The sequence below is a fragment of the Pagrus major genome, chromosome 2 (assembly GCF_040436345.1).
Source record: "Pagrus major chromosome 2, Pma_NU_1.0".
NCBI classification, from domain to species: Eukaryota; Metazoa; Chordata; class Actinopteri; order Spariformes; family Sparidae; genus Pagrus; species Pagrus major.
This window is the reverse complement of record NC_133216.1, coordinates 28,409,890-28,435,689: the sequence shown is the minus strand read 5'-3', so window position 1 is coordinate 28,435,689 and position 25,800 is coordinate 28,409,890. Positions and strand designations below refer to the sequence as shown.

General features: G+C 40.1%; 2 protein-coding genes across 3 annotated transcripts in view; one reads left to right on the top strand and one right to left on the bottom strand.

Annotated features, from left to right (window-relative positions):
- LOC141015375 (chloride channel protein 2-like) overlaps nt 1-13,445 on the top strand; it is a 179,835-nt gene extending 166,390 nt beyond the window's left edge. For both annotated transcript variants that reach the window (XM_073489429.1, XM_073489437.1), the window contains 2 exons: nt 5,475-5,561; nt 8,784-13,445. In XM_073489429.1, coding sequence (XP_073345530.1) covers nt 5,475-5,561; nt 8,784-8,978 — 282 coding nt within the window. In that variant the 3' untranslated portion in view covers nt 8,979-13,445. The remainder of the gene's footprint in view (nt 1-5,474; nt 5,562-8,783) is intronic.
- Nucleotides 13,446-19,059: 5,614 nt separating this feature from the next.
- On the bottom strand, nt 19,060-25,494 carry LOC141009222 (heat shock protein beta-1-like). The gene is made up of 3 exons (XM_073481705.1): nt 25,248-25,494; nt 21,793-21,944; nt 19,060-19,251 (listed from the first exon to the last, which is right to left on the bottom strand). The coding sequence occupies exons 1-3, from the start codon at nt 25,492-25,494 to the stop codon at nt 19,060-19,062; spliced, it is 591 nt and encodes a 196-aa protein (XP_073337806.1).
- Between the last annotated feature and the right edge of the window lie 306 nt (nt 25,495-25,800).

Here is a 25,800-nt window from a genome sequence, read left to right as displayed (position 1 = left end):
GCAAACAGTAGGGTGACACATTTAAGTAAAACCACATGTAAGGTGTTGGTGTACTACACACCTTCAGGATAGCTTCAGTGCTCCCTGTCATAGATTGTCCAAGATCCCTCATTTGGTGTTTGGATGATGGTGGTGAAATCTAAAATCTCCTGTATGTGTTCAGTGAGGTTGATCTGGTGACTGTAATGTCCACAGCATATGATTCTCATCATTTTTATAGTCAGCAAACCATTCAGTGAGCCCTTGTACCCTGCTTTTACTCAGGATGTTCGTTTCTTACCCATCAGTACCTAGCCAGCCACACAGGTAGTATTGAGATTATGTGCACACATTTTCAGAGATATTCCATGTAGATATTCAAAGTTTCAACAACTTGTCTTTTCACAAACAGTATCCCAGATACTCTGTATAATCCTTAAAACTCACCATCAACACTTTTCTTTGTTTGGGCAGTTCCTTTAAATTTCTGGATTCTGAAGTGCTTTATTGATTTATTTATTTTTTAAGGAATAGCTTGACATTTTGGGCAATATCCTTATTTGGAGAGGGATATCTCAAAACCTAGGCAAGAAAGAGAAAGTGTGTTGTTTGTAATTTATTTTGGTAAATCGACCTTTTAAAGGTGGAACAGTATCATTTTTAAATTTCAGTATATAATTTGCCACATCAAATGTAATACCTCAATATAAGCACCACAAACATACCACATTGGAGGTTATTTGTAGCCTCTGGTAGTGGCAGTGCTTCTCAACAAGGTTTTCATTTTAAAGTTCCCATGCAACAGCTAGTGGAGTGTTATTTGCTTCTGCATACAGTAGTTACGTGGTCCCTCCCTAGAACAGCTAGGGAGATGTTTACAGTTTACAGGAGCCAGTAGGCTGAATATGTGTTACACCCCTTACCATGGAGCTATCGGTCGACGCTGCCCGGATTGGCAGATCCCAATGTACACAGCCGGAATTGGACGGAACAACACAGCCTCAAAAACAGAGACCAGTTTGACAACAGGAAATGGCTAAAGCACCCCAGTGATGAGTCAGAAATTAAGATCGCTGCACGGCTATGAGCTAACTAATGAACAGCAGCGGCATTAGAGTTATCGGTTACTCTTGCAACAGAGCTCGGTTATCTGTCCATCAGAAAACGCCATTATTCTACTCGGTCACATCGTTCTTAATGGTGGCGTACGGCCCCGGTCAGGAGGTGTTCATTGAAAGGTTGCTGGTTAGCAGTAGTTAGTAGTTACTTAGTGAACAAGGAAAGCTATCTGTTCAGAGTTGGAGAACATCAGAAAATACTTGCTAGATAAAATATCATCCAGTGTCAACCAAATCAGTGAATAAAGGTATAAAGTTGAGTTTATGTACACTAATCTGTGAGGCCTGGTACCCAGAACCACTCCGCTCTGGTGGTGTCCTTTTTATGCCTCCATGGCAGATCTATAAATATCTATATCTATAAAACAACTTTTTTGCCATTGTTGGGTCTGATACTAGCTACTTACTAGCATAAGTGAGATATAGAGCAAGACAGATGTGATAAAAACATTGTTTTTGACTTTACAGGAAGTTTGAAGAGGACAAATACCAAATATGACCCAATAATTCAGTGCAAAACAGAATGTAGAAGCTGTGGTGTGCTGGTCCAACTAGAGTTTGTTTAGAGCCTCTAATGTCTCCCCTCACTGTGCTGATGATCAATTGTTCCTACGATGCTATTAGCAGCACCTCTAATCAGTGAATTGCAGTTTAAATAAATGTGAATGGGCTGAATCTGACGTGAGCTGACTCTAACCCCAGAGAAGCTACTATATCCTCCGGTGGGGAAATTCTTCGACAGATTACATTACGACTGGCCCTGGCCTAAAAACACTTAACAATCTTTTTCTTGGCACAGCTTGCGTTTGCTTGGCACAGTGGGATCAATTTCAGATGTCCCAAATGCCCATTCTGGCTAAGCAGGAAGTCCCATTAAACACTAAAAGGGTCTAGAACAAAAAGTCCAGCTGGCATGAGTCCTGCAACCTTTCTGATCTGCCACTGAAGTTTTTGACCTCTCACTGCTTTTTTTGCTTTTAGCTCCACACAGCCACACTCCTCCATGGTAACTCTTAACAGTGGAAATGAGATTAAATGAAAGTTTAATGATCCCCATGGGGAAACTGAGTCATCAGCAAATACAGGACTAATAGGGCAGAGAGTATAAATAGAGCAAAAACAGGGTCATAGAAACATGCAAAACCTAACATTATAAAAGTTGAAATAAAGACATGTATGACACTAATGGCACATAATGACAACTTCAGTATTCACAGAACACTTTAGCAGTGTTCCTTTTGTTATTTGGACTGCATAGAAATGAGTCATACTGTTTTTTAAAAGGCAAATAAATATATAAATATGGCTCAAAAGGTTATTTAACAGGGAAAATCTCTGACTTTGCCAGTCAAGGCCTTTCAGGTAACTAATGTAAATGATGAAATTAACTTCAACACTATTATTAGAAATTGGTCTTGACATTTTTACCCTTTTATACACAAGACTCGGCACACTTTAACATCTTCACCCTGCATTTGACCGCGATCATGAGACAGCTGTCCCAGGTTAATGTGTGGTCATCACCATTAGTAGAGTCTCAAGTCAGAGGGAGTTCAAGTCGAGTTCCACACACATCACTGCTAAACCTTATGATAACATATAATTACAAATTAGTACCAAATAAAGACATGCGGTGGTTAATCAGCCAGGTAGTCAGTAAAATGTTGAAACGGTTTAAACATGAGTTTATTGTGAACAAAATTATCCTGCGTAACCTTCAGCAAACATTCCTTAAAGGAATAGTTCACTCTAGAACGAAATCCAGTCATTATCGACTCACCCTCATGCTGATGAGAAGTCCGGTGTAGTTTCTTATTCCTCAAAGTGCAGCTGGAGACCCACGGGGCTACCCTCCTGCAGCAAAAAGGACACGTGTTGTGTTTTTTTTCATTGTTTTCCTTTCCTTCAGGGTGTTTTATAGGTTCTTGTACATGTAAAAGATCTTAAAAGTTAAAAGGGTCAAAGGCCAGACCAACAGAGGTCTCCTCTCTCCCACAGAAAACACTGCTCCTGAAACACTCGTCAGAAGTCTCACCTTTATTTCTCTGACTTTGTGACATCACACTACCTCACAGAGTCACACATTTACATAACTTAAGCCTAGTGGTTAGTTCAGCATTTAAAATTTGATTTAGCACAGCTGCTTTATTGTTGTTAGCAATGCTGGCTCAGATGTGTGTGAGCCGACCAATCAGAGGAGAGTGGGCCTTCTTAAGGAGACTGTAGATAAAAACTGATGTGCTTTTTGAGCATTAAAGCATATAAACATATTCTTTTAGTAACCCCAAAGTAAAATAATGTCTCTTTTAAATACTACTTTCGTAGTAGTAGTAGTAGTAGTAGTAGTAGTAGTAGTAGTAGTAGTAGTAGTAGTAGTAGTAGTAGTAGTAGAGCAGAGTTTAGATAGTAGCAAAATCACTTCACCATGCTTGTTTTGGATTTTATTAAACCTAACACTAAACAGTGAACTGAATATTGCAAAATAAAACGAGAAATAGAAAATATGTAGGTATACTAGCCAATGTTAGCATAATAAGTCATTACCACAGTAAAGCTATATTACTTCACTGGCCCTGATATGGCCACTCTTAAAAGATAGGGCTGCATCTAACCGTTATTTCAATCAGGAGACACAAGTATAGGAAGTAAATAAGATGTTTACTGCAGCAGATGATATCTGATAATTGAGTCTTGTCAGAAAGTCTGCTGCTTAGACTCTACAGGGAGATTTTTGTGATTGAGGGGTGTCCCTGAGCACTGGTGGAGGTGGCTGATGACTCCGCTGAGAATGATGAAATTAAGCTGGTGAATATGTGAAGAGTGGGCGTTGATGGGGAGGTGGAGAGGGCAAACAAAACGGCAGGATGACTGAAGTAAAGGGAGAGAGAAAATCATATTTAAAAAGATGCAGCAAGATGATAGACTTAGATTGTGGTTGTGTCACTGTGCTATTGGATAGATTTGACAGGCTGATGTGAACAGCTGATGTCAATATGACGGCCCCAGATAATGACTGCAAGCAAACTCCAGCGTATTGCGTTTTATGATAATATAATATGGAGTAATATTGGACCTAAGTTTAAGAATACCAGCATTCCCCTTTAAGTCTGTGTTTCTATATGTTGCCTTGATTATTTGGTGTTTTCCCACCAACACAGGTCACCTAACTGATACGCTATTGCACTATCTCCAAATGTTGAACCTGATGTGATGTCCCAGTATCTGACTGGCTGTTAAATCTCCAGATAGTGTGTATTCTTTGTCGACTCATTTCTTGGCCTGTTGAACAACTTGTGCTTGAAACATGGCTCTTCATAGACACATGGTGGTCATTTTCTTCTGACATCATACTAAGGGCGGGAAGCTCAAATGCTGGGATAATGTTATTCTGCTATGATCCATGCTAGAAGTTGTATAAACTTAGGGAATCTGACAACCTGCTATCAGTTTACCATTTCCCGATTGATTTATAGTGAAAATGTGGAGGGACATCGAGCCATTTTCAAAATAAAACAACATATTTGATAGCCAATTAGTTTCCGCATTCAACCACTCCTAGCTAACATTACAGTTTGATTACATCCAGTGCATTTCACTTCCTAGCTTTAATAAATGTGTCCAAGACGTGTGCTGATATTTTAGAATTAATTTAAACCTTGTATTGTGTAACACTACCAAACAGTCATGTTAGCTAGGATGTGGTTAAATGCTAACATTAGCTGTTGTCTAACAGAAGCTAATGGGTGAGTGAAAATGTGGAGGGACATTGGCCAAATAACAAGGGAAAACAGCATATTTCATAAGCCATTAGCTTCCATGAGTCAACAGGTAACAGTAGCATTCAACCACTTCCAGCTTACATTACCGTTGATAGTATTACATGATGGAAGGCAGAAATTACTTCATTTTTCAAGCCATAAAAGAAAAAGGAATAAGATGTTATCAAACTGTTAACAGTTAACTAGGAAGTGGTTGAATGCTAATGGAATGGTTATCGAATATTTTATTGTATCTTGAAAATGGCCTTTTGTCCCTCCATATTTTCAGTTGCTGATCAATCAGTAAGGGGAAATGATATTGATTTGTCAGATTCCCTTCTCACTTTTTTCTGTTTTAAAATTAGCAGTTAGACCAGTCTGAATGTCTCTGTGGTATTTCCCAAAGCGATCATATCCCTTTTAAAAGGAACATTCGACTAGTTGAATGAATCCATTGTGAATGAAGTTGTCCGTGTAGGATAATTGAAGTCAGTGGTGCATTTCCCCAACTGAACCTCATTTTCTAATTAAAGTAGGAACCCAGCAGGGTATTATCTCTGTTTATACTGTTAGTGTTTCACTGATTGTATTTCAACCGCCTCTGCTTGTGTTTTTGCAGACCCACACCATCTTCTCGCTGCTGGGCCTTGACCACGCCTACGTTACCAGCATAGGACGCCTCATTGGGGTGGTTTCCCTGAAAGAGGTAAGAGACTTTTTTGGGGGGAGTGTATTCTTTAGCATATTCATATGATTATTGTGCGTATTTCAATAGTTTCATACCTCTTTAATCTCACAATTCAATTTGGCAATTTGTTCGACACCTACACTAATGTAAAAAGACATGACTGTCATCATTTATACAGGAGCATATTCACTGCTTTCATAACTGTATAATCACTGTCAATACCATCAGGAGTGCTGTCACCCTGCTGTACACACACACACACACACACACACACACACACACACACACACACACACACACACACACACACACACACACTCACTCACTCACTCAAAGACATTTCAGTCAGCATTAATGATTCCTCCTCCCCTCGCCTGTTATGTACTGTGACAGACAAAAGGCTGCTTAATATTGCTGTCTCTATCTATTGTCTCTGTGTCTTTTCTCTGCCCCCTCCCTTTCTTTTCATCTCGCCTGCCTCACAAACAACCGAAAACCTCTTGCTCTTTGTGAATTGGCCAGGAAGTGGTGAGAGGATTGTTGCTAAGTGCAGTTCTGCTTGCCTGTCCCTGACATTTAGGCTTTTTTGTTCTGCGTTCCACCAGCAGACAAAAACCCAGCCAAGGCAGATAAAGCCCAGCCTCTCCCAGTCTCCCTGTCTGTCACACAGACATGCTGTTATATCACAGCCTCATTGGTCCGTATGAAAGAGGAGATTCACAGGGATGTTTGTGTGCGTGATTATAGTGCATTATTTCCACCCTACAGCGTGCAGACACTATTCTTTTCAGGGCTGCCACTGGATCTGTTGCCCCCAAAATCCTTCACCTTTTCAGCCAAATGATAAACTTTGCCCGGCCAAACAGAAAATTCAATAATACTTTCTCACACTGAGAGCAGAGAGAGATGGGATGAAAGAGACCGTAGAGAATCGCAACAAACTTTCACACAGCTCCAATGTGTTTCTTTCAAATGCATGGAGAAATATTGTTAGAGGTCATATAAACCCAATGTGTTCTGATTAATTAAAGCACAAGATGGTCAATGTAAATACATTTGAGAAATCACATGTTTTGCTCTGTGGGCTAAAACAGGGAGCACGTCATGCTTTTTTCTATTGATATGTACTATAATACAAAATGTTGTGCCTCTTGTGCAACAGTTTGTTGGCAGTGAGGAAGATGACAATGTAAGAGATGATGAGATATACTACTGTAAGAGTATGCCTATGAATTTCAAGGAGACATATTATGCTAGTTTTCTTACTACTAGAATATGTTTACATGCTTTAATGTTCAAAATACACTGTAGTCCTCCTCTGTTTAAAACACTCTGTTTTTAGTTCCTGTCTCTTTAAGGCCCTCCCTCCCAAATACTCTGTCTGCTCTGATCGGTCAGCTCACACACGCCTGAGCCAGCACCGCTAACAACAATAAAACAGCCGTCCTAATTGAATGCTAACGTGGCAAACTAGCCGCTAGGCATAAATGCAAATGTTTGACATGGTAACATAGTGTGATGTCACAAAGTCACAGAATTAAAGGGAGGGACTAGTGATGAGGCGTTCCAGGTAGTTCAGGTGCAGTGTTTTCTGTGGGAGAGAAGAGCTTCTGTCGGTGGGGACTTTGGGCTTTAGGACCTTTTACATGCACAAAAACTTATATAAAATACTGGAGGAGCAGTGTTCAGTTTGTCCATTCTGAGCTACTGTAGAAACATGGGGGTGCAACATGCAACATGCAACGTTGATATAAAACGCTCATTAGAAGAGAACTAAAACACAGCAATTCTTAGTTTCAGGTGATTCTACACTAATCAAAACATAATTATGAATATAATTCCATGTCCCCCCTAAATCCTACACACAGGACCTTTAGAGTAATGATTGAAATAGACTGCTGAGTGTCATGAATAAACAGTTCAGGTTGGCTTAAAGTAAGATAAAAAGGTTGAAATAAATGACTAGAATTCATAGATAAACAGTTGAAATAGATAGCTTACATAGCTGGTTTCAGTCCTTCTTTTCCCCATAATTGATACCAAATTACAAAGGTCTTTCAAGAATTTTTTGTAGACAATGCCCAAAAGACACTTCTTCAACACAAGCTGTCATTTTCTGAATCTTTTGATTCTGTTAACATCTGAGGAAAAATCTTAAATATTTTTGGTCCCAGTTAAGTCTTTGCTGACATAATGTTGACACATGTTGCTGATATATATACTTGTGTACATTGGTTGTGTACAGTGTACGGCAAATATGCTATCAAGCTATATTTGGTGTCATTTTGTCCAGCAAGACCAAGCCTAATTCTTCACCAAGAATCATTGTCTCTGCCGCTTTGAATTTTTTATGTTGTTCTATTGTTTTTATAAACATTTCTTAAAGGCAGACTACAGTATGTATTGTGGCAGAGGCAGGTCTGACCCTGTGAGTGCACTTTTTTTGATCTGCTTCCAATTCTGCTGTGTGTAGGTGGCAAGGAGAGCCACAGAGATTAATAAATGTGCAGTCGTTTCCACCTCTCCTTTCTCCTCTTCTCTTATACTGTGAAAGGATTCAGCAAACAGCAGCTGAAGTCACTCTGACCTCACTTTCAATGCACACTGCCCTCTGACCATGAGCTCTCCCTCCATTACATTTTGAAAAGGGGTTCCAGTTGAAAATAGAAAATGGCTTGTGTGCCTGTGTATCGGATTGTAAACTACGGACATGATCTTGTACTGTAGAGCAAGGCCAGTACAGCATCAGGGTTAGCAGTTCTATTTCCACTGGGGCCAAGACTGTATGCAGCACAGCATAATAAGGGACTGTGAGTAAAATCCTGTATGAAATAGCACAATTTAGGCTCTATCTCTTTGTTTTTGACATAGCTGATATCCATGGTGACCATATATCATATATAAGTGTTTTTTATGTTTGGGTACTGTGTCTGCAGCCATGGGATTGTAATAGTGTTGTTTTTGGCAGGTAAAAGTAGGGTCCTTGATAGTTACATTTTCTTTTCTACCATCCCCTCCAAAAAAGCCGTCCAGTGGTCTAGCATTGCACTCCTAACACTGATGGACTCATTACGGACAGTTTAAAAACAAATGATCAAAATCGATACAACAGAACCAGAGAAATCACCTGTTATTCCGCGCATTCTTCTTCCATAAAAATCAATGTAGCTTCATTGTTTCCTGCATGAGTGCTTAGACACTCTTTGTGGTGTCATCTCTAACTTGTCTTTCTCCATCCAGCTTCGTAAAGCCATTGAGGGTTCTGTGACGGTAAAAGGTGTGAAGGTGCGTCCTCCTCTGGCCAGCTTCAGGGACAGCGGTACCAGCAGCAGTGAGAATGAAGCCACCGAGCTCCACAAGCTGTGGGATCGCCACAAGAGCATGTCGCTGCCCCGCGAACACACCCCCTCTGAGTCCGACGAGAAATCCCAGTGAGGGAAAATAGAGGAGGGGGAAGAAGAAGAACAGGTGAAGGGAGAGGAGGAGGAGGAGGCATTGAGATCTTTAATCCCCCAAAGCCACAAAAGAAATGCAAAAATCCTCAGGGCTTAGGATCAATATTTAATTCTGAAAAGAGTTCTAGTGCTCCGCCAGCCTCTTCGTAACTCCTCATTTCTCTCCTCATCTACTCCTCTTTTTCTCCTCCATCCTCCACTTTTTCTTCATGGACCCACCAGTGCTTTCCCCAGGGGTCTTACACTGACCAAGCCAGACACTCCACAGAAGAGTGGAACACAACTCAACCTGTGCCCTGCTCTCCATTTACCCTCGGGAACCCACAGCAGAGTGAATGTGGATTATGGGGAAAGAAAAAAAGAAAGGACTCATGTTGGTTGAATCCAACAAGGGTCTGGGAATTGGTTGCAATCTTAAAAAAGGGATTTTTTTTGCAGACTATGTTTAGCTTGTGTATCTTTAGAGTTGGGATCAAAGTTCGGACCTTATTGAACAAGTCTTCCACTTGATGATGTCGAGGAAGAATAACGTATGTTTGTAAGAGTGAGTGTATCTAATGAGAAAATGTGAGTGTGTGTGAAGATGGAGGTAGCAAAACGACTATTTCTTATAGGATTTTGTTTTTGTATTGCCTTTAGAACACATTTCAGTCTTTGTTTTCCAGCTTGAATAATTTTATTTCTGACTGATCAGGTTGTCTGTGTTTAACTGGAATGTGCCATAGCACCATTTCTCTGCAGTTTGTCCCCTTGACGAGCACTGGACTACGGGGACAGATGCCTTAGTTTTCTATTTCTTTCTTGCTTCCATTATTCCTCTCTTCCTTGGTCTTCTCATCTCTTCAGTCTTAATGGTCAGGTCGAGAGTACCATCTATGCAAGCAGACATGCCTGTCGGCAGTGGTGGAAGCACTTGTAGCCCTTTTCATAATGTACACTCCTTTCATACTATAGTCTTACATGACAAAGACACGTAGAAATACACACAAATAAGACGGCAGCGATGCACTCCGAGAGTCACGGTTTTCTACTTATCTAAATATAGCTCTTAATAACCGTTCCAGAGAAGGTTGGGGGCGGATGGACAGGGCAGGAAGCGAGGGAGAGATGAAGAACAGGGAGCAAATGGATGGCTGAAAGAATGAAGACATCATTACCTAACCAGCTGCTCTGGGCCCTCTCATCAATCTGCCTTTGATTTCCATGTTAGCTTACCTCCATTACTATCAGAGACACACTAGCCCCCCCCCCACCAGCTATATGATGCAGTGGTCCAGGGCTGAGGCAAACATGTTGTCAACATACGGTATATACGTCATCATATGACAACATGTGAACAGCAGAGTGAACTGAAGTAAAATTTGATCTAAAAACACTAAAGAAAATCCATAACAATAACGAGTGGTCCAAGCTATAGCCCAACCATTTCCAATTTACTTCATTTACCAATAAAAGTCCAAGTCATCACTAAATTATTACTGCAGCTACTCGTCCAACGTAGTTGACCAATTAAACCTCAAACTTTTGGCATTAACATTTAAAGGTTCAGTGTGTAGGATTTGGTGCCGTCTAGTGGTGTCGTGGCAGATTGCAACCAGCTGAACTCGTCTCACCCTCACCTACAGTAGCCGCTAAAAACATGAGAAACACAAAAGACCTTCTCTGCTACTGTGGAAACGTGGCGGAGCAACATGGCGGACTCCGTGGAAGAGGCAACCCAATTGTCAGAGTAAATGTTGGCTGTATACATTTCTGCAAATTTATTTTATTCCTTTAGGTCCAATTTGTAATTTCATGTTGTGACAGCACTATGCCCATGATATGGTCAGATTCAGGAACAAAATCCACTTGGTTAGGAAAAGATCATGTTTTGGCTTAAAATACCTGGTTTTGTTGCATATTACACGGACACATTTGAGCGTGTCCATGCTGTGCAGAAACGTTAACTGCCATTTTATTGTGGCTACTGGGCTGGACGAGGACCCACTCCCTCTGTAGATATAAAAGGCTCATTCCATATATAAAAATCAACTGAATTATCAATTCTAAGGGAACAAAAACACAACAGTTGTTAGTTTCAGGTGATTTTACAATAATGAAAACATAATTATAAATATTATATTCCATTCCTGCCAAAAGATCCCCCGAAATCCAGCACACTGGACCTTTAATGACAGAATAGTTTCTGACTCAGCAAGCAGAGTGATGTGAAAGATAATGTATATGTACTGTGTATTTAATAATTAATGTCTGCCATAATGCTTGAGGCTCCTCAGTGCGCTCTCTGCTCATTGCCAGAAGAACATTGATTTGTTTTACCCTCTCCAGTCCTTCCACTTCCACTATAATGGGCTGCTGATCCCTAACATGTCATTTAAGACACTCTCCTTTATTTTGTTTCTATCCTTTAAGTTTGTGTTTTGTTTGAGTTTTATTTTTTACTTTTTTTGTGGGGGGGGGGGGAACAGATGTCCACTACTACCTACAGAATTAGCTCTACTGTTTGGATGCCTTAAGTATGCACTCATACCTAACTCCATTGTGTTTTTCTGCATTTGATGCATCGCATGGATTTTATTTTTGGTGGTGTCTTGTCTTGCTGCACACCACTAAAAGTAAAAGCTAAACAGCATGGCTTTGCATGACCGAGTGCATGTAATATTTGTTTTATATAATGAAAATGTACCAAAAACAAAAACTTGATGGATATTAATATGGTGCGAGTGACTGATGTTGTGTCTTTAGTATGTTCGCCATCCTGTGCCTGTATGTTATGTGTCTTTACTTTATTATTTTATATTTCTAGTGTTCGATTATTTCACTTTGATTGGCATCTTCATTTCATCCAATGAGCTTTATTCACTGACTGATTTTGAGCTGGGGATGGGGGGGCGTACAGATTAATATATTTAACATCATTCCTGTAATGTAAAATCATAATTTAATGTCTTAACCCATCTAAAATTGATGACTTTTCTCTTTTTGAAAGAGAGTTTGGGGGCTTGTTTTATGATATTTGTTGTATTTGTTTCACATTTGATGATTTTACAGTTTTATGCTGTCCTTTTATGTTTTTTAAAAAAAAATCTTTTGACATGTCTGATATATTTCAACTAAGACATGTATTTGTAAAGTGCAAATAACACTAATGGGGTGAAGGCTCGTGAAGGTTCGCTTGATAGGAAAGCAAAAGAGAAATGTAATTGTGAAGCTAAGTAAAGTTAATGTTGAAGGGACCAGCATGAGGTCTGTTGGTGACATGTTCATTTCACAAGTGCCTGCATCGACTCCTCTCTTTTATCAATAAGCAATCGACACCGAAGTGTTTGAATCTGGTTTACTGGTCATATGCATGTAGACGAGGCACTTTTCACACACACATGTACACAAATATGTAAGTGGGGTGGATGATGTGTCAGTTATATATAACAGTGTGCTGTTATCACCATGGTAACCTGTCGTCATCGTCGCAACCCTCCCATCTGCTCGCCCCGGGGACTGACTGAGATCCACTCTGATTTGGTTCTGTTCATTTCTTTGTGCTTTTCATCGATTTTCATTATTCTGCCTTCTGCCAGAGCCTTCCCCTCAGCACACATTTCAGAATTTTTCATCTCATTTGCTACCAGACAGATATAGACTGAGGTAGATGCATATTTATTAGTCTGTATTAATCAAAGTAGAAGTTGTAAAAAAAAAAAAATGTTTTTTTGTTTCTGATTCTTTTTATGAATGATCAACTTGTAGGTAATCAATTTGTGCAATAACAGTTGTTCATCTCACTTTGTAACCCAGTTTTGATTAATGACATGAATGCAAGATAACCTTATTTTTGTAAAGAAACCTGAAAAGTGTAAAAAGATGTATGTATATGAGGAACTGACGCTCACACGGGAGCTTATGTGTGATAAAGTGATGTTATGACGGCTTAAGGGGGAAGGTTTCCCAAAAGCTTTAATAAAAGCTATCAGAATGGCACTAGAATCAGCATTAACATATTTAAGGACACTGTTTGCACCTTTTTAGGTGTTGTCTAGCCTTTGTTCAAGAGGAATAGCTTACACTCCTCAATTTTGGCTTTGGGAAACCTTCCCCGTCTGGTCATAAAAGGCTCTGTGGTGAAACCTGCTGCATGGACTGTAGCTGGCACTCTCATACAAACCCCCCTTAAGCACTGACGCTAAGTCAGTTTTATCATACTCCTCTCTATCCTCTCCTTCAGTCTGAGGGGCTTTGATAAGACCAGATCCTTGCATCAGCTGTTGAGGGTTATCTTTTATCCACTCCTTAGGGCTCTTAGGGACTGTACATTGTACATACTGGAGGCCTCCACTAACCCGAAGGCCAAACCAGATGGAGCTGAACAAAATCCAGAGCTATTTTTCACACAGAAAAATCAAACATTGTTTTGTATATCAGGGATGAATAAATGAGATTTTAACAAACAGGTCTTCTGTTGAACATGACTGTTTTTTATCTCCGTGGACGTGTGTTATTCTGCAGCTGTGATCCTTTCCTGTATTTCCTCTTATTTCCCTTCAGTAACAGCTGTTAAACACCTGAGGTTTTGTTTTTGTCATCCGCTGACACTCCCAGTGGAGAAGCAAACACATTAATGCCATAATAATGTTCCAATTAGTTCATTATGTCCCAAATCTTTTTGTAGCACACTGAGTCAAAGGCATTTTACAACATTTTCTCCTAACCCTGCATTTTAAGTGGATGAGAAATCCTCTTTAAATGTTCAAAGTTTTTCAAATTCAAACAGGCTTTATCGGCACGGGGAACACATTTGCATTGCCAAAGCAAGTGTGAAATAAAAACAACATAAAAAATACTTAACCAGAAAAAATGGGCATTTGTTGTTAGAAATACATGTTTATATTCATATACGGATAAGTTAAATATAAGTTAAAATAGCATTAGAAAAAATTAGACTTGCATTTAAAAGTGAGTAAAGTCATTCCTGCAACATTTATTTTTATGCCCTGTAATTAATTCTGCCTTAGATCCAACTCACTGAACACAGAATTAGGCATTTAATTGTGTAGTTTTTACTACCCAAGAACTCATTTATTGTCAAAACTATTTCTTTGCACCAGTCAAGATTTTTGAAGGGAAAATACACAAAGCAGCTTTTAATCGAGACACAAACAAATTGTTGTTCAACAGATGAGAGTATCTTGACATTTCTTTAGAAATTGTTGATTTGAGTACTGTATGTGTCACTTTGTATTACATGTGACAAGAGGTACAGTAGGTTCAAGGTTCACAATGAGTTGCAGTTGTAGCTATAGTAATTGTGTGCATAAAGAAATATTTGTATTTATTGTGAGAAAAATTGTTTTTAAGGTCCTGTATTGTATAAGGTGAGATTTCCATACCTCTTTGATTATAAAGAAGGTTGCATTAATACTAAAATTATCAATAGACCCAATCCACAGAGAAATGCACAGTCTAAATTTAGAAACTGCCTTCAAACGAGCCACCAGGACTTCCATAAATTTGTGATGACTATAACTATACAGTCACCGCCCACAGCCAAGGCCACAGCATGGCAATGGTTGCAGAAACACCAGCAGAGCTGATGATGAAACACAGTGCACAGTGCCTGCACAGGCCTTATGCTGTGTTCAGACCAAACGCAACGCAAATTATTTGTACGACCAGATTACATACAAGGTCAATGATAAAACGCGATTGGAAGTGATACTGTGTCTGATCGCTCTGAGCAGCGCGAATGACGTGATGATGCGAAAAATCGGCTCAGGCGACAATCAAGTGAGTTAAAAATATTGAACTCAAGCAACTTTTTGCAGATGTTTCTGGGTTCATACGATTATTTTTATCACATTGCGCAAGTAGACACAATTGAAAATGAATATGACACAAATATTTTTGTCATGTTTGGTCTGAACGCAGCATTAGAGAGCTGACCAATTAGACTGTTCAGGAAGCGGGGCCCTTCTGATCTTCTGGAGGAATAAACAGTCACATTAGAGTCTGCTCTGATCCAGAGCCACCTACCAATGAGAGGAGAGCTCAGGGATTACTTTTAAACTTTTGGGATTAAAAAATGGATCCCTCCCATTTATCAACCTGACTGCAGCAGCAATCCGCAGAGGTGACCTCCATTGTCGGGTGTTTGTGTTCTGTAATGTTGACTGCTGAGTAAAGGTGAAATGTACTTTACCGCATGAATGTAATGTTACAGAGAGGAGAGGGGAGAAGAAGAGAGAGCACTAGAGTCTCTGCTGTGTGCTGAGTTCAGTGATTGAATTCAAACACACACACACACGCCCTTGGTACATGCCATTGCTCGCTAGCATACAGCTAATGTACAGTAAAGTGATGTGGCTGTTTGGGGCAAATAAACACTAACGCAAATGACGCTAATAGACACAAATGATCCGGCAGTCAAACTTGACTTCCTTCCTCACTTAGTTCAACAAACTATGTAACAAAGTGCAGAAATCTTACATATTATATCTTTAAGAGGATCCACCCATTAATTAGCACGCAGAGCACACTTCCAGCTGAAGGGTCTGGTCTCATTTGAGTCATCCAGAATGTTGTAAACTTGATAAAGTTAATTAAGTAGTGGAAGATACGGAAGTCAGTCCAGTCAGTTCCAGTAACAGAGTACTGTATTCAACTCAACTGCTTTCCCACTGGGAGTGTTAACCGCAACAGTTGGCACTGTAATGAACTGCAACCACCACACTTTGTGACTATGCAGTTGTTTCTGTCAGTGTTTTTCTGTCCCCTCCTTATGGTATGTCCCTGTTCACAACACACACACACACACACACTCCATTCTGTTGTTTTGCTGTGTGTGAATGTGAGGAGAGCATCTGGGCTGTAATGGGCTGAGACTGCAATGGTAAAAGCTTAATGATCTAAATGAGTTCTTTCGTTAAGTAGGCTGCAGCTCTGTCACTCAGTGAGTGTCAGGTGGGAGTACGAGACTTTCTCTAGAGAGACAGAATGAGTTATGCCTCCTTCTGTTTGTGGGCATGCGTGCCTGCGTGTGTGTTGCAGAGATCGTTAAGCACTTTTTTAAAGTATCTACTGTGGTTCATACCTCCCATACAATCTATAATCCACTCTAAGTGCCAGGTAATAATGTGACACTTTGATATCCTTTATACAACGAGGCTATGAACATGTGTGTGAGTGACCATGTGCCTATCTGAATGTGAGCAAATTCTCGTAGACTGAGACACCGAAGACGAGATTAAGTTGTAACAAGCACGGCTGCGGTCGCTCATCTGTTTTGCGATGAATGAGGTTAGAAACACTTGAGCAGCGTTTAGCCTTGTTGAGCAGAGCGCCATCTGTCCTTGCTGACACCGCCCTCGTTTCTGATGAATATTAAATAAAGGTGTCACTAGAAAAAGTCTCCCTGCCTCCCAGTAACTGCTACAGTGTAGGAAGTGCTTGTCGCACTTGGAGACTGATTGATGTAATGGCTGGTAAGAGGTGCAGACAGGGCTCTGTCAGAGACAGCCGCAGTCTATTCTCTGTCTGTATGGGTGCATGTGTCTTCATCAATGCCATATCTCTTAACAAGAATGGAAAAATGTCAAAAAAAATATACTGAGTAGATTTTTGCTGTCTATCAGTCTGCATGTAGATCTAAAGGTGCGTTAAGCGAGTCTGGAGACAGACAATTGATTGTTTGTTACAGTTTGTTGGTATTTGACAACCTGGGAATGAGACTCAACAATCATCTATCTTTCACATTGCATCTTTAATAGATTAATATTTGATCTATGAGTACAGCGCAATAATGTTAAGGATTAAGAATAAATGAGGAGACCTATCACTAAGCATCAGTTAGGAGTGGTGGCTTTGTTATAAGGGTTTAAAAATCCAATTAGAATAATATTAGGAAAGCAAAGCAAGTTTTGGATTAAAGGAAAATTGCCTTGTTTTTTGTTGGTTTGACCTTCATTCCTCTTGGCTAAGACAACATTTTACTCAACATATAAATTGTTGACCACTCAATCGATCAATTTCAACATTCAATCAACTTTACTAGAAAATTGTGTGGGAACCCATCGTCTTAAACTATTTCAGTTTTTAACTGCTGTTTTTACAAGCTGAAACTAAACATGTCTTGTTGTATAAACCTAGAACATAGCTGCATATAGTAGACATGTATTAAATATATATTAGTTGGCTTTACTCAGAATATTTAGTTCACATAAATAATTTCTTCTCTGGGGTTTAAGTTGTATGAATTAACTGTTCTGTACGTACAATGAATTATTCTAAGAAGAACTATCCTTTAGTGTGCATAACTTAACAATTCAGTTCCTATAAAATACTATTGTTAGGTCAATACAGTCCTTCAGTTTATCTGTATATAATAATTGAAGCTGTATCTAGTGGACCAACTTTGTTCCAACATTGGTTTAAAGTTAAAATCTGTCTTGGTTAATCATTATCAAACTAAAGCCGTGTTAGTGGGTCAAGACTGAATTCAATACTTAACTTATTTTACAATAGAAGGAAAGCTGACGTACCTCGAGTAAAAAGAAAAAACAAATTGTATACAAATACTAAATGCTGTACACATCAGATTTACAGTTTCATCAAAGGACATTGTTCAAGTCATCTTTTTTCTTGTTGTTTTAATATCGTGATAAATATTGTATCATGGACTATTTATCGTGATATTATCGTACCAGGAGTCCCTAGCCTCGACCAGTTGGGTTGATTCTTCTGTGTTGGTTTTTCCAATCATTGTGAAGACAGGCCTACTGATGCATATGTTGTTTGTACTCCATCTATACCATGCCACCACCGTCTTGAGTCAATAAATCTGAGTGAGAGCTTGGGGATAACGGGCCTCCATAGGCTTAGTAATTCAACTACGTGTGTGTGCAGACAGAGGTAGAGGAGATGAGTGGTGACAGGCGTGAGATCTCATTTTGCCTCGGAGTAAAGCCTCACGTCAGTCCAATTATCTTGATCTTGATCAGCGGCTTGGGACAAGTGTTTGGCCGTTGTCAGAGTCGCTGCTGCTAACATTCACCCATTTTTTTTCTTGAGGAGAAACTCACTGTGAGCTTGAATGTGCAGACTTACTTTGTAGTAATGTTCTAGATGTTTCAAACAAACAAATGGAGTGTTGGACTGTGTGGTGTGATTACATACATAACCCAGCTCTCTGGCTGAATTTGGTTTCTAACAGCAGAACTCTTCCAGTCTGTGGCTCATATGTGCCCTCTGACCAATACACTATATTTACACAGCCGACCTTTTCCTCCAGATTTTCACGTTCCATTGTCCTTTCAGTTGCTGATCAATTAGGAAGCTATGAAAAGTTAACGATTGGTCAGAATGCATAGGTTTATATGACTTGCAACCTGGAAGACAGCTGTATCCTGTTGATATCAGCATTTTGAGCCTCCCACTCTGAGCGTGATGCCAGAGAGAAATGGTCACCATGTGATGATGGTCTAGGATAGAGGGAGTAGGAGTTGGAGAGTGATACATCAAATAAGAAACCTTCACAATTAACAAAAGCTCTGCATACATTTTCTGTACAAAACACACATTTATTGAACCTTGAATCATAATATGAATTAGTTTGACACTACAGACAAAGTTTGCAACTTGCTTTGGTTGTACAACTTTGACACACACTGTGAATTTGCAAGATGAACATGAAAAAAGTACATTTATTACATTGCTCATATAAAACGATAACAAAGACTGAGTTGAGGCTACTTTTTTTAAGTCCAGCATGCATTTCTAGAGGGTTTCAGTTGTCTATGTGCAGTGTTCCATAGCCACTCTGTGTAGGACTTCATATTTATCTAACTTTGGCACCCCCCATTGGTACAGTAATATCATAAAGATATTGTGGCAGACAGCAAGCCCTGAGATATATTACAATGATCAAAGTGTTGCTGAACAGGTGGACAAAGACAGCTTGTTATTCACAGACTTAACTCTTAGTTCCATTATTGGCTTGATACATGAGTGAATCTCACTGACAACGCTATAATAATATGATAATAGTTAAACAACGGTACATGAGGCTGAACTCAAAGGTGAGCTTCACTTCGATAAGTGGGGACACCCAGTGGCTCCAGCCCAGCCAGTGCTGTGGTCCGGCGGACACTCACCACCAGGGTACCATCAGGGTTAAGGGTCCCACTGACTGACAGGGGGTCCATATCCTCTGGGAAGAGGGATTTATGGGTGAATGTGTCACTGATGCTTCCATCGTCAAGTACCTGCAGGACAGAGACAGAATGACAGAAAAAGATGAAAAGCTGTTGGAAAGGGTTAAACAGAGGGGAGCAGAGATGATGAAATAAGGGTCATCGAGCACTGGAGGACGACAAGAGAAAGTGAGAAGAACAACAAGGCTAAGAAAGGTGCGAAAAGAGGGTGAGATGGAGGGAAAGAGAAGAAGGTGAAGAGGTAACAGCTGCTCAGTTGGTGAGCCAGAGAGAAAAAACAGGGAGGAGAGGGTACAGGAAATGAACACTGACTAGTTCTCTCTGAGGACATTTTGGTGCTGTTACCGGTCTTTAATGTGAGTTGAATGGTTGTGGATTTTTGCCAATTTATCTGCTGACCCCTGTTAAAATGATCCTCCTGCACCGCTTCAGAGGCTCGCACTGCTTCTTCTTCTACTCTCTCACCTTTTAAACCTGATTAACGTCAAACTGTGAGGGAGGAGAGAGTGAAGGCAGGACAAGCTGCAGCCTGTCTGCAGATCAACCGTCTGAGTCTGATATAATGGACATGATGCAGGTTGTTTGATTTTATATGGATTATAGTACTGACCAATCACTGTTCGTTTGTGAGGAGACACTAATCGTGCCTTATTCTCTGCAGTGGTATGTACAGAGGACTGCAACTAATTACGTTTTCAATATTATTCTATGACACAATCAATTCATCATCATACTTTTTGAACAGGTTAGACAAATTGGCCAACACTTTGTCTTGTCTATATGTAAAGACTGTATACTGCAGATATGACTACATTATCTTGGGGGGTAAAAGGTGACTTGACTTGGGACTTGACTACCTTTTACTAACGACTCAACTTGACTTTACTTGACTGAATGTTAATGCGTCGGTACTTATAGTCCAGTAGTATAATATACCTAATAATGTAGCACTCAATGCTCCTTAGTGGTTATGGCCTTAGAATGGACCTTAATTTTGTTTGACCAGAGATTGTTACATTTAAACACTTTTTGGAGACCAGAATATGTAAAAATGTAGAATAGTATTTTGCAAGAAAAAGATAAATTTAGAGAAAATCCAGAAATACAGCATAACTTTGTAATTTCTTCAGATTTAAATGAGACACACTGCTCATTTTCAGGTTTATAATTGTATTCAGTGTTACTACTAGAATAGGTTTACATGCTTTAATGCTCAAAAATGCATCAGTTTTCTTATACCGTCCAGTGCAGCAGCACTATATTCCCCCTTTGTCTGAAATGCTCAGTTTTGGCTCCTGTCTCTTTAAGGCTCCCCTCCTGAATACCAGGTCTGCTCTGATTGGTCAGGTCACACACACCCGAGCCAGCACCGCTCTCCTTGTCTCTGGTCAGCTCCGTCATGTTTTCAGCTCCCATAATGAATTCATACTCATATCATACTGAGGTTTTACACTGATTAACTGGATTGATTTTACATGAAAATGGTCACATTTGCGGTGCCCTGGATGCTCCTCTGGTAGACCCTGCTCCCTGTGTACTGAGACTGAGTAATCAGCAGAGCAGAGCAGCAGAGGAGGCAAAATACACTCACTCTACAGTACAGGCTCTGAAATGTACTCAAAGTATCAAAGTAAAAAGTAACCCTCTGTAGGACATTTCTACTGGCCATTTCTGTGCGAAACTAACTGAACCTCATATCATATTCATACGATTCAAAGACTATTAAACTTAAAGGTAGAATCAGTAGGATTTGTCCCAGCTGTTCGTAAACACAGCAGGAAGATGGTTAATTGTTGAGTCTCATTCCCAGGACACGAAACACTAACACGCCTTTTCTCCCCATTCCAGTCCAGTCCGTCTGTTTTTCTCATCTTTTTCTGTCTTTTTCCATCTTTTACGTCATTTGGTCTTGATATGTCGGCTGTGTGTGATGTGCACTGACAGGTTGAAATCAGTCTTGTGATGTTGGGAAGGCAGTGTGAAATCATGCAAATTAATGTATTAAATTAATGTAAGCGATAATTCCCCTAAATGCATTAAAACTAAAGTAAAAAGCCTATTTTGAAAATGTAGGGAGTAGAAAGTACAGATATTTGTGTTAAAATGTAAGGAGGATAAGTAAAAAGTTGCCAAAAAAGTAAAACAGTAAGCACAGATACCTTAAAAATCTACTCAAGTACAGTAACAATGTATTATTTACTTGGTTACTTCCCACCTCTGGTAGCAGCTCAGGTTCGATTTCAACCGTTCAATTTGGTGTGTGTCTCCCTCGCTGTACTATCTCGCTCTACAAGCTGTCCTGCTCAATAGAAGCTAAAAGATGTTGAGCGCTGTTAATAATGCAGACCAGATCAAAACTGCAACTGACTGCCCTCAAAACTGTGTCAGTCAGTCAAACAGCAGACACGAGTTCATTCTTAGGTCTGATTCATTCCCACAGTCTCATGACAAGTGTGGTTTGTGAGAAAACACATTTGAGACATGTTCACATATGCTGTGCTGGTTACCGCCCACACCATCAGAATTATAATAACACACCTCTGCTAATTTACACACACACACACACACACACACACGCACGCACACACACACCTTCTGAGCGTGAATGACGACATGGTGGTTGTAGGCCATCACCACTATGTCATGTGGCTCAAACCGGCTGACGTTAGCTGACATGTAGTAGCTGTCTCCCAGAGGATACACTGGCCCACCTGTACTGCTCTGCCGGCCTGTCACAGCGCCACCTACAGGAGCGGCGGAGAAACAGCATACTGTAGGAGCAACATCTGGAGGTTTAAAATGACATATAGAGGAGCAAATAGATTCAAACTCATACATTCAGAAATATATTTAATAAGAACAGAATTAATGGAATATTGTGGCATATGAATACGTTTGACATGTATTTTTATGTACCTAGTTTTATATTTGTATGTATCATTTAGAGTGTGCGACGCGTATATTCAACTTATTCTTTCTCAGTGTGTTCTTCAATTTGTAATGTTGTAATTCATTTCCTGACGGAATCTATTAATGTTTTATTCATAGATTTCTAATGAAGTTTGGTTCAATATTTAATAAATAATTTAAGACACTATGAAATACATTCTCATTCAAATTAGTTGTGTAAAATATTTAAATCAACTAACAGAATTTCAGCTCAAATAAGCAAATAAATTCATCATCATATGTCACACTGGCTTTTCACAGCAAAGCCCACAACCTAGCCTAGCTTCTTAGCCGCTGAGATAGGTAGCATGTGCAGTCTCCTTCAGCTAAATTAAAGGAGATAAGTATTGTGTCTGTGTTTGTTTAAAGCAGCGGCCTATACTTACTTGAGCTAACTGGCTAAATTTAGTAGTAACAGTTAAGCTTTCTTGATTTAAGAGAGGCTAAGGGGGTGCAACTGGCAGAAAGATGAAGTGACATGAAATATTATATAGGTATGGATAATGCTGTTTTAAATTTGAAGAAGAGGAAATAAAATCTTCTATGATGAAATAACACAAAAAATTGGTCCCTTTAAACATTTTACACAGTTTATTCCTGTAGCCTAACTATGCATTCAAGCGTCTAAGTTATTTATTTAGCATTATTATTGACCACTTTGGGGCTCCATATATTCAAGCCAAGTCTTATTGCTCAGTTGTTTGGGGTCTTTTTGTATTTTATATTCAGACTAGAAGATAAAGGCCCTGAGAGACTGAAGCTTGTGTTCTGGCTGTAAATGTGGTTTAACTGCCAGCCTAGAGAGAGAAAATCTTTGACTAAAGAAGAGACTCAGCAGGAGCATCAAACACTTGTGGGTCTTTTTTTCCCCTTGATTTGACATTTGAGCACTGAAATATTCCAAACAGGTCAGCAACGTCAAATTTTAAGCTCAATTATTGATAATGCCTTAATCTGCCCATAGCGTCACACCAGTAATAAACCTTTTTTTATTGTAGTTATTATGGCTTTGTGCAGCAGTTGAACTGCTTTAACACTTTATATCATATTAGAAGCTCCTGTGTTTTATATTAGCACTCCATTTTTTCACATTGCTATTAGTTCTTTATGTGCCCATGGATGATGTCTGGAGCCGTACAGACATCATCATTTTTAGAAGCTCTTATGACTCCGGCTCATTACTTTCTCTGAGCCTCAGGCCTTTTTCCTCTCTATGGCGTTTTTCTTTCAATCAACGCACCACTGTAATGTGAAACACTAATGCCTCTTCTCCTGCTGGTGGAGGAAGTGAATGAAAAAGGTTCTACCCTATGCCTCAATGCTGCCGAGGTGCCCATAAGCAAGGCACTAAGCTTTGACTGCTCCAGTGCTCCAGTCCAGGACATGATGATTTGTTAAGGTGTCACAAATAAATACAGGTGTCTGTTCACTTCTTAACCTGATGAAGATCATCTGGGGTTGAAATAATTCCAATTCTAGTTAGTACTTTTGTACTTTTACTCAAGTAGATATTTTGACAACTGCTTTTACTTCTACTTGAGGAACTATTTATAAAAAGTAACAGTACTTTTAGAGTACAGTTTTAGGCTACTCTACCCACTTCTGCCCATTCGTTTGTGGATTACCATTTTGAAGCCTTGAGTTTTAGCATTATGTCTGTCACTGTCTTTAGAGCAAGAAGCAACTATATTTGGTATAGAGGGTGGAGCTGGAGAGGATATCCTGATTGGATCTGACTGAGAACCAGAGGACAAGTCATGGTAGCAGCTTGTCAATTGCAACATAGCGACACCCTAACGGTACATTCAGACCAAATCAGGTGGTGAGGAGAAATGCCACAGGCTTGTGTGGTGGTGCGGGAGTGTCACTCCATGGCCCATGTGTGACATTTTGGGACCCCCACTGATCAGTTTGCAGAAAGGCGAAGCTGCTATGTTGTTATGCTACTAGCATGCTGGTCCTACAAGTGATCGTTTGTCCTCACTGACAGATTAAAAATAACAGTAAACAACCAGGATGAGGAAGATCATTACCGTGTGTTTTAAATTGGGGCACAAAACCAAACCGAGTGATCACAAGGGTAACATCATGCTACTCAGAGAAATGTCTGTTGTGTTCCCTCTGTAGCATTTAGCCATGATAAATAACATGCCCTGCTACTGACCCGTTCTGCTCTTCCTCTTTTCTGCCTCTGCCACAGTAGGTAAAGCATGGCGGTCCTACAGTGATCGTCGACATCCACGGATGTGCTTTAACTGGTACACAATGCCAAACTGAGTGAATACACATGACACACTATGTTACAATCCACTGTGGATTCAGTCATTCATGCTACGAGTCTGATCGCCAGCTTATGTGATGGCCACCGCAACGTGACGTCGGGCTGCGTCTCCCCAAAAGTTGAGTTGGTTTAAACTTTTTCGCCAAAGTCGGCTGTGTTTTTTTTTTTTTCAGAACCCCTGCCAGCACCGCAGCAGCCAAAATGGACTACCCTCATTAAAATGAATGGGAAAAGATGCATTTTCACCACACCACCTGATTTGATGTGAATCCAGCCTAAAGCATACCCTGCTTCACCGTCAGTTTTACTCTAAATGGGGCTATAAATTACTAAATTAATTCGATGCTGTATTGAAGAAGACTTGAAACCAGCAATTAGGACCATAAACTCATTTGGAAAACTTACATAAAATCTGGCGTCTTTTTGAAACCAGTCGCCCCCTGGTGGCCTTTAGAAATAATGCAGGTTTAAGGCACTTCTGCGTTGGCTTCACTTTTCAGCACTGTCAACATTTAATACAGTCTATAAGTCTGAGCCCAGCTTTTCCCTAAACTCTGATTAAATCACTGCTTTCCATACAGTGAGGAAATAGCACACAGTGGATATAACGTAAGCCTCACATAATAAAATAGGTATCTAATGCCTTGGGAGATCATGTAAGTATGCATACAGTAGGTACAATTGTAGGTAGTACGGGTTAGGGTTAGTACGTTGGAGCAGCCTTCCCTTCTCCTTCTTGGAGTACAGACTGTACAGAAGGCCTGTCAGGCAAAGCAACTAATGGGGAAGAGGCTTAGTGATCAGTCAGTTTCCTTACCAGTGTGTCCATATGAGGATCTGCTGTGCCTGCTGAAGGGGGACAAACAGCTGGGTCCCCCGGGGCCCTCTTCTCCAAACAGACTGGTATGATCAGCCGAGTCAAGAAACGGCTCAAAAAGGGGATCCAGAGAATCGGACGATCCACCCAGTGAGCCCTCCGACCGATAAGAGCTGGAGGTGCTGTAACGTGACGATGAACGGTAGGAGGAGGAGGATCTCCGGCTGGAAGATGTCAGTGATGCCATAATAGAGGATATGCAGTAGCCTTCACACTTGCAAACACACACTTAGAAAAAACACTCCCACTCTCAACACGGCCTAGATTCAGAAAATCAGACCTTTTTCAGATTTGATTTCTGTACTGCTCAGAATAAAAACCGACAAAATACAGCGAAAGAAGTGGGTTACCAAAAGCTGCTACACTCCCACTCATGGTCTTTGTTGTGGGTTTTTATAAAGCACTGGTGTATTGTGGGAAGTAGAACGGTGCGTCTTCCTTTAGCCATAAATGGCAGTTTGTCTATCCACCAGTGCCAAGAATGTAACGGACA

Bases quoted from the DNA above. Each gene is read 5' to 3' on its own strand.
- LOC141009222 (XM_073481705.1), bottom strand. From the start codon at position 25,494: ATGGCATCACTGACATCTTCCAGCCGGAGATCCTCCTCCTCCTACCGT. The intron at 21,945-25,247 runs GTAAGGAAACTG...CCGCTCCTGTAG, and splicing joins ATCCTCATATGGACACACTG to GTGGCGCTGTGACAGGCCGG. The intron at 19,252-21,792 runs GTGTGTGTGTGC...TCTGTCCTGCAG, and splicing joins TCGTCATTCACGCTCAGAAG to GTACTTGACGATGGAAGCAT.